General features: G+C 60.3%; 1 protein-coding gene across 15 annotated transcripts in view; it reads right to left on the bottom strand.

Moving 5' to 3' along the window:
- The window catches only part of LOC105483405 (mitotic arrest deficient 1 like 1), a 419765-nt gene that overhangs the window by 184052 nt on the left and 221952 nt on the right, over positions 1 to 13761 (bottom strand). For 12 of the 15 annotated variants that reach the window (XM_071095438.1, XM_011744266.2, XM_011744269.2 and 9 more), the window contains one exon: positions 2119 to 2175. The exons of 1 other annotated variant lie outside the window; for it this stretch is intronic. In XM_071095438.1, coding sequence (XP_070951539.1) covers positions 2119 to 2175 — 57 coding nt within the window. Of the gene's footprint in view, positions 1 to 735; positions 1063 to 1625; positions 1827 to 2118; positions 2176 to 13761 lie in introns of those variants that run through there. 2 more of the 15 variants (XM_011744283.3, XM_011744285.3) reach the window with 2 other exon arrangements.

Genomic DNA, 13761 nt, shown 5'->3' with positions numbered 1-13761 from the left:
CAAGACTAGATGCCAGGACACTGGAACGCCCCGAAGAGGCTTGAGCCTCCGGTTCTGACTTCTCTGCTACCTACTCATTCCCGACAATTGAAATACCATGCAAAGCGGATGGGCACCTCTGACCCCAGGGCACTGACTCAAAGCCTCCAGCCCTGTGCACCCAACGTGTGGCAGGCATGAGACTCCCACACTTCACCCCCAACTCCCCGCCCCATACCATGAGCCTACCCAGGGCAGAATGCTGAAGCCATCCTCGATTCCTGGCCCTCACGCTCTCTACCTCACCCGCATCTCCCTTCAACACAGCCGACTCGGACCACACCTCCGCACCCCACTGCAGTCCTAGGCCAGGGCACCTGTGTCTCCCAGCCCGGCCAGCCCCAGCCCTGCCAGTTCCCACCCCCTGCGGCCCTACACAGAGCAGCCAGGCATCCTTTATGAATGGACACCAGGTTGCGTCATCACCTACTCCACCCACGAAACCACAGCCCTGCCGTGACCACACAGGGCCCACAAGGTCAGACTACCAACCACCATGGGCCCCGCTTCTGTCACCCCGAACCTCGCTGTTGGGTCCCGGGCCCTGCCTGCCCCGCTACTTCCACCACCAACAGTCGGGTCCCCCAGGCTTGGCTCAGGACGCTCTGCAGAACGGCCCCGGGAAACTGTGGCTCCTGTGTTTGCCACCACCGGAAGTTCTGTCCTTCACTCTCCTATGGGCCACTGACTACTCACTCAGCAACAGTGTGCCTCCAGAGGGCAGGAGCCTGTGTTGCTGGCTGCCGCGTCCCCAGCACCGAGAGGAATGTCCTTAAGCAGCTGCTGAGTGAACAGCGACTGTTCTGGAGCCTCAAGGCAGCTGTCACCAGCCCGCCTGGCCTTGGTCCTGTGGATGCCGGCTCTGCCCAGACCCAGACCCGTGCGGTGCCCTGCTGCTGCCTCTCTGTGCCACTGGTAGCTTCTTCCAGGGTCTCGGCAGACAACCCTCGCCCATTCCCAGCCTAGGCCCTGGTGCCTGTACCTCTTAAGAGGGTGATTTCCAACCCCATTCGACCCTGCCCTATGGGAAGGGTCTGTAACCATGGCCACAGCCACAATCGCCACAGGCTGTGCAGCCGGCCCCAGAATCTGTCAAGCGATGAACCCTCAGCACACCCCTGCCAGGTGGAGGCCCTGAGAGCCAGGACACCAGCTCCCAGTCACGAGCCGGCAAGCAAGGACGCCCAGATGGGAGCCTCGACCTGGGCTGCAGGCCCTGGGGTCCGTACAATGCTGACAGCCGCACCACCTGCGACCCAGGCCAGCCTGACGGGTGGCCTGGGACAGAATATGCAGCCACACGCACGCACGCATGCCCCAGGGCCGTCCGTGTCCTTCACAGACATGGCCAAGGCCAGGGCAGCATGGACGGAACCTACACTTTGTTTAGGCCAAAACGCTTCAGAAGCAAAGCCCATTTGTTCCCTACGACAGTGGGCGGCTTTTTAACACTGGAGGTCCGGAAACCAGGAGAGCCTGCCTGGCGCCCCACGGCCCACACTGTGGCCCCACCCAGGCTCGGAGGCAGCCAAACCAGCGAGAGTGGGGCCGATGTGGGCTGAGGAGAAAACAGCTTAAAAGCACACCTGCCGCATTCACAGACGGCAGAGAAGCACTCACTGGAGACGTCCCTCTCTCGGTCAGGACCCATGCTGAGTGACGCCTGAGCCCCAGCTGAGGCACTGTCTCACTAGGGACTCGGGTCCTGTGCGGTCAGGACAGGGGTCCACGAAGCCACAGTACCGATGCCTAGCTCGCTACAGACCCCTCGCGGGCTCGCACACCTGCTTTGCCTCTGACACCGCGGCCTCGTGCGGCAAACATGTCACTGCCCCCTTGCCACAAACACGGTGGTGGGGCCCGAGGGGCTGTGCTCTGCCCAGGCGTGCGCCACCTGTCACTGGTAGAGATGGGAGTCAGGCTCCTCACACACCCTTCCCCCCTCAACACAGCTTCCAACGACAGAGGAGGCAGCCATGCACTGGTGCCTGCCGCCTAAGGGCTTATGGGGACAGGCGTCCCTGCCCAGACCCAGGGTCCAGGTGTCCTGAATCCCAGCCACTCCTGTGTCTGACTCACCATGTCTGCTCTTTGTTTCTGGCCTCCCAGCTCCTCCAGGGCCTGCGACAGCTGAGCCTGCAAGACAAGATAGGATTCGGCCTGAGACTGGGTGGGCCAGGACCCATTTCTAGGACTGCGGGGAACACAAACCCCACCACCCCGCAGCCTCCACTCCCTATGGAGCAACGGGACCCAGGAGCTGGGCAGTGGGCAGCCAGAGGGTGGGCGGGGCCAGCAGAGCCACTCCGTGAGGCCCAGAGCCAACTGATGGAGACAGAGACAGAGCGGGCAGAGGGTGGCCAGAGGAGTGTCAGGGGCCAGTGTGGCCGCCCCACGAGGCCCAGAGCCCACTGATGGAGATGGAGACCGAGTGGGCTGCGGGAGGCTTGACAGAACCGAGGTCCATTCTAAAAGCCTCTCTCAGGAAACTGACTGTGAATAGGGGGTCAGGGGTGGGCCCAAGAGGGACTGTGGAATTGGGGAAAGACGGAGGGAAAGGTTCAGCATGGCACTTTCGATCAGAGGGACTCAATTCACTCTCCCTGGCAGGCTCATGCTTAAAGAACAGAATCAGGTGACTTTCCTGGCAGAGGCCCCACCTCAGAGCATCTCCGCCGCCACAGCCACCCCCAAGCAGGACCCCGACCCAGGCGGGAAGGGTCTCCTGCCCCCACACACTCCCCAAAGGGCACAAGGCTTGACCCCACAGTAAGGGTAGAAAAGCCAGCAATGAAAAGCCAGCCACCTCCTCCTCACAGGCCTCATGGAACAGCGAGGCTGGGCCTTGTTGTAGTGCTGGGACATCAGCAGTTCGGCTTCCTGCTGGGGACGGTGACCCTGCACCCACGACCTGCACAGTGCACGGGGCTCAGGACCTCGGAGACCCCTGCCCTGGGCCTCTGCCCCTGCGGTTCCTGCCTTCCCCCACATCCTCTGCGTCTGCCCCTTCCTGACTCTTCCCACGACCCCGCTTGGCTCCGCACAGCCCCCACCACCTAAACACACTGTGGCTCTGTCCTAGAACCCAGGAAGAAGGGCCAGGCAGGGGGCCTTGTGAGACCCCCCAGGCCACAACACAGAGGAACCCAGGAAGAAGGGCCAGGCAGGGGGCCTTGTGAGACCCCCCAGACCACAACACAGAGGAACCCAGGAAGAAGGGCCAGGCAGGGGGCCTTGTGAGACCCCCCCAGGCCACAGCACAGAGGAACCCAGGAAGAAGGGCCAGGCAGGGGGCCTTGTGAGACCCCCCCAGGCCACAGTACACACGAAAGGCCGGGAAGGAGATGGAGGACCAGCCTAGGAGTGAGGCAGGAGGCTGTGGTGGGATGTGGGATCTGCAGGGTAGAGGCCCAGCAGGCCTGAGGATGAGGGGGAATCGAGAGGCAGGCAGAGGCCTGGCCCAGCGGCAACTAGAAACCACTGGGCAAGTCACCAGGAGAGACCAAGGCGGGGAGGCGTGTGTGTGTGCGTGTATGCAAGTGTGGGTATGTATATGCACACCTGTGTGTGGCAGGTGCACATGTGGCAGGGATGGGGGAAGTATGTTTGGAGAAACAGAAAACGAGGCACTGCAGCCCCTGGGGACACAGCCTGGGGAACATGGCTGAGGCAACAGCCGATAATCCTCAGCCTGTCCACTCTGCAGACCATGGGCCCCCAAGCTCCCCTACAGGCCCAGCCAGAGCCAGGTTCTGGACTTCTCATGGGCCATCCTGGTGCCCGCTGGTTCTGGACGCCACAACAGAGTCAAACCCAGGCTCCACATGCTCCCATGGAGGCTGCAGGTGTGAGCACCTGAGCCCCCCAAGCCTCTGGTGTGGTGCCCCACTCAGTGGGGCACCCGAGCGACTCCCATTGCCCACCACCCCTGTGCAATGCCTGTGGGTGAAGGGAAGGCCTTGAGTTCTGCCCACCACCAGCCCCGCCTGGCACCCTCACATTGCCCGGCCTTGAGCTCTGCCCACCACCAGCCCTGCCTGGCACCCTCACATTGCCCCAAGGAGGCCCTGGAGCCCGCCCAGCCGCTGTCATCAGGAGGCACGTGGCCGTGGTCACGCTGGGCTGTGTGGACCGCACGCTGGAAAGCTTGGTGCCTCAGGGCCTGGGAGCAGCACACTGCCCTCCTCACAGCCAGCTGAACCCTAGATAATCCGGCCACTGCTGGGGTCACCAGCAGCTGGGACTGGGAATGGCAGATGGAAGAGGGACATCCACCAATCTGGGCCTAGATACGACGCACTTCACCGAGCTGCAGCCCCAGGCATTTCTAGGGACACAGGGAGCCGGGTCAGGGCATCCGGGGCACCCCATATCCCTGGGCAGAGCCTCAGCACGTGGGAGACAGTCGCCGTCCACATTCATGCTCTCCTCACGCAGCCCTATACCCCACCCAGGTCTACCCGCATCCACAAGCTACCAGGCCAGAGACCATCCCAAACACGGGGGAAGACAACAGGTGCTGAGCTGACCTGGGCAGCGAGAAGCACCCATGAGAGCTGCCCGCACCCCTGGCAAGGCTCTGAGCTGGCCTGGGCAGCGAGAAGCACCCGTTAGAGCTGCCCACACCCCCTGCAGCCTGGCCATGTCTGCCACGCCTGGCACACTGTCCTGGGCACACAGGCGGCTGGTACCGTGGACACCAGCCTCAGGTGAGGCACATCGTCATCCCCATTTACATCAGTCCACGCGGCAACCTTGCAAGGTCAAAGGCACTTCACAGGTGCAGCTTGGAAGAGGCGGGGACGTCCGGAAGCAGCAGGGCTGGGAGCCGTGTGTGAGTCCCGGGCCCACTCCACTCTCCCATGCCTCCCGACACGGCATCACTGCAGGGTGGAGCAATGACCACAGTGGCCAGCCCAGGGACCTGCTGAGGCCAGGCAGGCCACGGCAACCTCAGCCTTCACAGCCTCCGGCGCCAGGCGGGTAGGCCTCAGGTATCTCCAGAAGGTTTCACGAGGTTTCTGTGAGGACAGCACTAGTAACGTGTGCCTGAAGACAAGTTCATTCACATTCATTCACAGGTGGCTCACAGCCTGAGGCCAAGGCGTCCACCTCTGTACCAGCCCCATCAGCCCAGCACTTCCGTCAATGGCTGGAAAAAAAAAACGCATGCATCTGAAATCCTCACATGACCCAGGGCCTGGAAACAGAGACCAGTGAGAATTCTGAGATATCCTCAAAGCCAGAGTCGCTCGCGAAAGGTGACTCTGAGCCGCGGAGCCCTGCACTCAGACTCGTACACTGGTCTCGGGTACCTGGGCAGGGCCTGCTTGGAGCAGCTCCCAAGAGAGTGCAGCCCCAGGACGGGGCCGGGAGGCCAACTGCACGGCCGCAGGAGCGGCTGTGGCTCGGCTCACACGCCTGCCTGGCGCTGAGCAGGGCCCTGGGTTCAGGAAGGCAGATGTCAACAAGCTGAGTGCTCCCCAGGAGGCGACCAAGACAGCAACGGGCATCACAGGAGCCATCCAGCCATGAAGAGAGACGGCTTCCAGACAGTGAGAGCCACCTTTCACCGAAGACTGAACACACAAGTGTCACTCAGGCTGCAGTGAGACATCCACAGGGTCCTGTGTGACCCGTGAGGTTCTGTGTCTTCGCCTGCACTGGGTGGTTACACACACACTCACTCTGTCATCCGACAGACTGAAAACTTACCATGTGTGCATTTTGGTGTATTGTGTTATATTTCCATTAAAACATATACTCTAGCACCCTGGCGGACGAATTAGGGAGGAAAAGGAGGACAGTTCTGCTACCATAAAGAGAAATGGTTTCAGCCAGGCATGGGGCTCATGCCTGCGAGACCATCACTTAGGGAGGCCAAGGCAGGAGAACTGCTTGTGGTTAGGAGTTCGAGACCAGCCTGGACAACATATAGAGATCCTGTTTCTACAAAAAATTTAAAAATCAGCTGGGCGTGGTAGCACACAACTGTGGTCCCAGCTACTCAGGGAGCTGAGGCAGGAGGATCTCTTGAGACCAAAACGTTGAGGCTGCAGTGAGCCGTGACTGTGCCACTGCACTTTAGCCTGGGCAACAGAGTGACACCCTGTGTCAAAAAAACAAACACAAAGATGTAAAACAAAATGAAACAAGGTTGTTTGTAACCCGCTGAATCTTCCTAAACGGACAGCCAAATGGGACATCGCACAAGCCTGAGTCAGAGGTGACTCCCGGCGGAGGGTTCTCAGCAGAGCAGCCACCGGACAGAAGCTCAGCAGGCAGAGGGGTCAGAGCGTGAAATGGAGCGCATGCTCCACAGGCATGGAGATGGGGAGTGGCAGGGAGGCAGGAGGGAGCTCAGGTCTGGCTTACAGACATTCCGCAGCACAAGGTTTGTGGGTGCAGGACACCTCAGCCACCTCTCACTCATAACCTGAAAAGACACAGGTGGGTGCTCCTAAGAACAGGAACGTGGAGAGAACACAGAGAAGGCCCTGTTGTCACTCAAGGAAACGCACTGCTGTTTGTAGCTCAAACAGGGTAAGTGGTCAGACATGAAGTTTCCGAGTAACAAAAAATGTTTTACATGAGAGAGGGTGTGGACAGGACAGGAGTGAGTCGGGAGAACGGAGGTAGCTGTGGCCTGGGGGGTCGGCCACACTGCGTGCCTGTCCTGGGCCTCCCTGGTGTGACAGGTTCTGTCGAGGGAGGGCAGCACCGAAGAGCATTTGGTCAACGTCCACTCCTTCCTCACCTTATCGTTCCAAGAAAACGGCTGAAGAAAGAAAAGCAAAGGAAACACTGAAACCCACACGGCCCAGCACAGGAGACACGGGACATCACTAAACCCACACGGCCCAGCACAGGAGACACGGGACATCACTAAACCCACACGGCCCAGCACAGGAGACACGGGACATCACTAAACCCACACGGCCCAGCACAGGAGACACGGGACATCACTAAACCCACACGGCCCAGCACAGGAGAGGCGAGGCAGGACATTAGGGTCCCAAGAGACCCAAGACAACGCGCTCTGTGTGCGCAGAGGAGGCCCCCAGATGGGGCACCAGGAAGCTTTGGGGGACAGGCTCTCATGGGCCCCAAATGCTCTAGAACTTCTCCTTCTGGACAAGCTGGAGGAAGTAGCACAGACGTACCCTCCTGCCTCAGTCACCAGAAACCAGACACACATTAGGAACCGTGGGATTCCGGTGAGGGAGAGCAGGCAGCTCAGAGCTCAGAGTTGCAGGAAGGGACGGGGTGAGTCCCCCAGGACCCAGGCCAGGGCAGCGCCATAGACAGAGCCCAGCAGTCCTGCTGGGTGAGGAGAGAGGAATGGGAGCTCCAGGAGGCAGAGGTGGGCAGCTGGGCCTGGCAGGCCAGCACCAGACAGAAGGAAGGGACCTAAACAGCGGCCACCAGAGAAGAGGCGCCGAGGTGGAGAACATGGGAAATGCTGGGCACGTCGGTCACTGGAGACACAAAGATTTAAGCCAGAGTGAAACGTGCTGCCCCGCTGGATCCAGATACCAAAGCGGACAGTGCCACAGCGGAGAGCTCTCCCAGCTCTAGTGCCATCGGCCTGGGCGAGAACATGTCACTGGACCCCGCATGTTGCCATGGTACGGCCACTTGGGAAGAGTTTGGCAATGTTTTAAAAAGTTAGGGCCCGGCCCGGGGGCTCACGCTTGGAATCCCAGCACTTTGGGAGGCCAAGGCGGGAGGACCACCTGAGGTCAGGAGTTTGAGACCAGCCTGGCCAACATGGTGGGCCTGGGGGCTCCACCCAGTCACCCAGGGAGTGAGAGGTATGTGTGTCCCCCGAAGGTGGCTGGGCAGCCCCACAGTCTCTCCTAAAAATACAAAAATTAGCCGGGTGTGGTGGTGCACACCCATAGTCCCAGCTACTCAGGATGCTGAGGCAGGAGAATCAGTTGAACCCGGGAAGTAGAGGCTGCAGTGAGCCGAGATCACGTCACTACACTCCAGCCCAGGTGACAGAGCGAGACTCTGCCCCCACCCTGTCTCCCCTCCAAAAAAAGTTAAAGCCCACACTCCTACTCCTAGATGCAGAGCCCAAAGGAATGGAAACCCACATTCACAGGAAATCTGGTACGCAGATACTCACAGCAGCTCTGTCCCTAACTGGCAAGAACAGGAAACCACCCTCGTATGGACCAGCAGGTGAACAGACAGACCATTTTGGTAGAATCTCAAGACAGACAATTACTTTGTAATAAAAGTAAATGAGCTGCTGATACAACGTTGATGTGTCTCCAAAGCACTGTGCAGTCAGCAATGACAGATGCAGCAACTGTGGGACTCCATTTACATGAAGTTCCAAGAAAGCCCGAAACAACAGGCCCCAGACCGGTGGCCTCCACGAGCTGGGGGTGGAAAGAAACTGACTGTCAACATGGATCAAATCACACAGATAAACTTGGGGGATTTTACTGAGTATAAATTATATTTCAATAAAGCTGCCTTTAAAACGTGGAATCCCCAGAGCTTGGGGAGGACCACACTCACAAGGGCGAGGAGCTGGCACAGCCCGAGTGTGCACTGGAGAGGAGCTCCCACAGGGCCTCAGACAGCACAACTTCAGGCTGGTCTTGGGAGGGTTCCTCCAGGAACCCGCGTCTGTGACAGAGGCAGTGGGTGGGCAGCAGAGCGCCTCCTGTGGAAAAACCCTGGGCCTTACACTGTGGCACTGACTGTGGAGCTGCCCAGCCACCTTCGGGGACACAGACACCTCTCACTCCCTGGGTGAGCGGGTGGAGCCCCCAGGGCCTGGCCACAGTGTCCTTACCTCGGAGACAAGAGCTCCCCAAGCTCAGGCTGGCTCTGCAAGGCAGTGGGAGGTGCAGCCTGTGCTGACACAGGGACAGTGGGATGGAGAGAGGGCTTCCCAAGGCCCGGGGCTGGGGTTAGGCTGACGGCTGGGAAGACCAGATGCCAAGGCTCCTGAGGGCAGGCCAGGCGATTCCCCAGCCTCAGCCCCTCCTCCACAGCCCACCCCGGGCTGGGTGCAGACACACAGGAAGCTCAGGTGGGAACACGGCTCCACCCCAAACAGCGTCAGACGTGGTGCTCAGGTTCCCCAGAAGAGACTAAGCCCACTCGGAGCCAAGCTTCAGGGGCACACGCCAGGGAGCACTGAGGGGTGCGGAGGCTGCGGGGACCCGGGCACCAAGTGACCACAGAGCTGCCTCCACCCGAGCGGCTGAAGGGTCAAACACAGCTCTTCCTGGGTGGGACCACGTGTCCCGGGTGGCTACGTGTGCTCAGACACGAGCCGCAAGCCCTGGCGCCCTCGGCACCACCGAGGTGCCGCACAGAGGCCTTGGCCGGGCTATTTTTATCCTGAGGTGAGAAGTTGCTGCCTGTGATCCAACACTCCTGCCAGCCAAGACATGGCAGAAAATGGCTACGACAGGCGGCCACAGACCCCAGCGGCCACAGGACAGCTGGGCTGGGGAGGACCGGGGGGCACCAGGCACAGACCCCGCACACGGTGCGAAGGCTGGAGCCAGGGGAAGGCAGCCCCACCCATAGTCAACGGTCACGTGGAAAAGGATGGGACGGAAGCTCAGGCCTCCACCTTCCTGGCCAGGTCTCCTGGTGGCATGTGACACAATGTGAAGAAGCAGGAGGCAGCACACCACAGGGTCCCCACAGGGCTTCCCAGGCCACAGCCCCAGCACCTGCTCCCAGGTGAGGCTGTACACAGAAGCTCTCTCCTTGCATGGAGGCCTGAGGATGGCTGTGAGCCCAGCGCTGGCCACAGAGCACGACAGGCAGGCAGCTCACCGTCAGGGGCCAGGATATGGGGTGGACGTCCGCCCTGGGGGATGCTCTGAGGGTGGCAGCAGGTCCTCCCGTGGTGGAGAGGACAGAGCCTGCCCTGGGCTTATTCCTCACGCACAACAAGGTCGGCTCCTGCGCAGGGCAGCGGTGCTCAAAGTGTGTGCTGTCTGGGGTGGCACCGGCATGTCACAGGGAGCCCGGATCAGCGCAGTTCTGTACTGCACAGACGCCCCGTTCTGGGAATGGAGCCAGCACCTCGCGATTCCCACTAAGGACCTGCGGCCACACAGCAGAGGCTCCCACAGCCCAGACTCCAGGGCGATTTCCATAAACCCCTTGGTCCACTCTTCTTAAGTACACTGAGTGATTTTTAACTGTTTCAAGTTTGTTTTTTTTTTTGGCTCTATCTCTGCTTTGTACAGTACAGTCATTTCACGTTCTTTCGGTGCAGGAAACAGATCATCAATCATCAATACACTCACAGGTATCAGGCCTGGTGAACAGCCTGAGGCCCTGAAGACCAGGCTCTCCGCGGCCCTCCTGGAGCCAAACCACCCGCGGCAGCCAAGTGACAGCACTGCAGAGCTGCCCGAGCCTCTGGGAGGCCACGGGGAGGAAGGCAAGTGGAAACACCGTGACGGCCACTTCCACCTAAATTGTCAGGATCCACTTCAGAGTCACTGCAACCTGAAACGGGGATTCTCCACACACCTCCACACGGCCAGCAGTGCAGTAATCCGTTTTAATTAAATAAATTGGAAACACAAATCAGGCCGATGTGTTGAATCAAGGTGGCGTGCACTGCGTATTTATAGCTCCGTCCACAGAGGACTCCTGACACACGCTACCAGCTCCTGCAGCCACTTTATTAAATGGAATAAATAACACCGTGCAAGATGGCAAAACTTCACCAGACGGGTCTGGGGTTCTCCCAACTCAACACTGTTTCCTGCAAGGTCTCTGCTGGAATGAAAACATGGTCCAGATGAGAACGGACTGGTGCCCGGCTGAGCAGACGGGGATGGACTGGCGTGCCCGGCTGAGCAGACGGGGTCGGAGTGGCGTGCCCGGCTGAGCAGACGGGGACGGACTGGCGTGCCCGGCTGAGCAGACGGGGATGGACTGGTGTCCGGCTGAGCAGACGGGGACGGACTGGTGTGTCCGGCTGAGCAGATGGGGACGGACTGGTGTCCGGCTTAGCTAACAGGTGGGTGGAAGGGAACCACGCTTGGAGTGATGCCGCGTCCTCCCGCCAGCGACTACCCCATGCCCACCTGGCCGTCAGGTAGCAGATCCTCACCTGCCCCGAGAGGCGCCTTCCCCAGGGGCACGCCGAGTGCTGGGCAAGCTTCCAGGGGAAGGCTTGCGGGGCCCGAAGTCAGAGGACATAGGAACGTGTCAGGGGACAGAGAGGTGAACAGAGGCCAAGGGAGAGGGAAAGATGGAGACAGGAACTATCAGACAGACGTGCAGAGGACACAAAGAAAACCAAGAAGGGAAAACGAGACGGGAAACAAAAAGAAAAACCAGGTGGAGGCAGCAGGGAGAGCGGGAGGCGGGGGGCTGCGGGGGAGTACCTGAGCCACGCGGGGTCAGGAGCTCTCCCCGGCTGGGGGGATGGCAGCGCCCCCACTCCCTGACTGTGGGGAGAACAGGAGATGGGCCCCTCACAGAAACCAACAGCCAGAGACAGGCGGCATGTACAGAGTCTCCAGAGTAGCCCCTTGGCCCTCCACAGGCACATCCCTGGCTTGGGCTGGCATCCCTGCCCCAGGGGCTCCCTGTGCACGGAGGGCACAGCCACCATTGCCACACTTCACGTGCAGCAGCGCCCCAACCTTCCCTGGAGCATGGCACTCCTGCTGGGCCCCCACCTTCACCTTGCAAACGTGCTTAGTTCCCAGAGTTGGGGCCACGTTCTCCCAAACTTGCACCACCTCCATGGGGAGGGCCAAGAGCTGGGGCGCCCCCAGCAGATGCTCCCCCAAGCAGGAACCCAGCCCAGGAGCTGCCGGCACCCCCAGCCTCCCGCCCGACTGTCACTTCACAGAAAGACAGGGCAGAGGCTCCACAGGTGACCTGGTCCCACTGCGGAGGAAGGGCGAGGACGCCTCTCCCAGGCTCCTGGGAGGAGAGAGCTGACGCGGAGGTGCCCTCTCTGATGAGGCAAGGCATCAGGTCACGCTGTCATGCAGGATGTGGTGGTGGCTGCTCCACAGACCCGAGAGAGCAGTGGCACCTGCACAGGCTCAGGGAGCAGCCACAGGCCCTGAAGACCTCTCTGGGATCTGTGCCAGCAGCCGAGACCATGGTTATCTGCATCAACACAGACACGGGCCAGTGCGGTGGGGTCCTGGGGGGAGTCTGCGGGTGCTGGTGTGCTTCTGGAGGCACTCGGGGGATGGGCAGAGGGGGCTGTGAGGGCTCAGGGGAGGACCAACCATGTGAACTCCTGCAGTGAGGACTACTCAGTGCTGGTAGAGTCCAACCCTGCTCCGGTCTGCTGGGCCCAACTCCTCCACGTGCCTGATTCTCCTGAAACCCCAGGAGAGACTGAGAGGAAGGGGAGTAACCTGCCCCACCATGGGAAGGGAGGGGCAGGGTCCCCAATGTACATCCCACTAGCAGGGTGAGGGCCGAGGCTCCAATCTGCCCGGCAAGGGGGTAAGCACGGTGCCCAAACAGTGCCAGTATCTGGTCAATGAGTCCTGAGGTCCCTGACAGCCTTGATCGCCTCATCACACAAAACACCAGACATCAGAACCAGGACACTGGATGTGCCCACCCGAGGCCTGTGATGAGCCAATCACAGTGCAGAGGGCAAACACAGGCTGGAGAAATCACTCAACATGAAAAACGTCGGGGACGGCAGAAGGGGTCAGAGACCCTCCCCACAAATCTCTCTTCATTAATACTTCACAGGGAGCCAAGGGTGTTGGAATCAAATTGCTATTAACGCGCTTAGGGTTATGACAGCTCCCAGGTGCAGCCGGAACTAGCCTTGCCCGTGAGGACCGAAGGTCTGTGTGCGGCCCTCAGCAGCGGGCCCTGCACGCACAGGGTGGCTGGACACAGAAAGGAAAGCCAGGAGCAGGAAGAAAGAGGATGGACAGAGGGGGCCGGGCATGAGAAGAATACACCAGGGGGCAGTATCAGTGCCTAAGGGTGGTCCCAGACCCACGGTTCACTCTCGCCACGTGTGGTGGTGAAGGCTCACCCCATAGGTGGGGACACAGCATAGCCCCAGGGCCCTTTGGTGTGGCCTACATGTGAGCAAGGGGTAGGGAGTGCATGTAGGCCCCAGGCCTGGACCTGTCATTCTCGCCACACGCCATCCCCAGTGCCTGAGCCTCTGTGCCCGCGCCCCCTCTAAACCACTGAACCATCTGCCAAGCAACTTTCTAGATGCAGTTTGACGACCTCCTCCTCCCATCTTCCCTGATCAGCCGCTGGGAAGGCCATGCAGCGCGGCTCCCTGAGACCCTCCATTACAATCATTTCTCCAGAAACTCAGCTCTTCCTAACATCCTATGTGAATTATGTTTGTTCATTAAATGTCTCCCCTGCCCAGCAACTCAGCTCCAGGGGCCAGAGGCTGTCAAACATTCCCTGACACAGGGCCCGGCCTGCTGTGTGTGCTCGGCAGCCTGGCCGGAAGGTGGCTGTGGTCACACCTGTGAGCCTGGCTCTCCACTGGTGGACCCAGGTCATCTTACAGCTGGTCACTGGATGAATGAGGAACGGACACAGCAGCCTATGACGGGCGATAGGCCACACCGATGCCCTCATCTGCATCTCCATCTCACCGCAGTCTCCACCACCAAGGCCCAACCCAGACACAATGAGCCCTGAGACCAACAAGCTCACAGAGCTCGGCTGTGCCCGTAGACACTGCAGGCCCAGGCCCTC

This window comes from Macaca nemestrina, chromosome 4 (genome assembly GCF_043159975.1).
Source record: "Macaca nemestrina isolate mMacNem1 chromosome 4, mMacNem.hap1, whole genome shotgun sequence".
Lineage (NCBI taxonomy): Eukaryota > Metazoa > Chordata > Mammalia > Primates > Cercopithecidae > Macaca > Macaca nemestrina.
The sequence above is the reverse complement of the archived record's forward strand: the minus strand, read 5'-3'. Positions and strand labels throughout refer to the sequence as shown.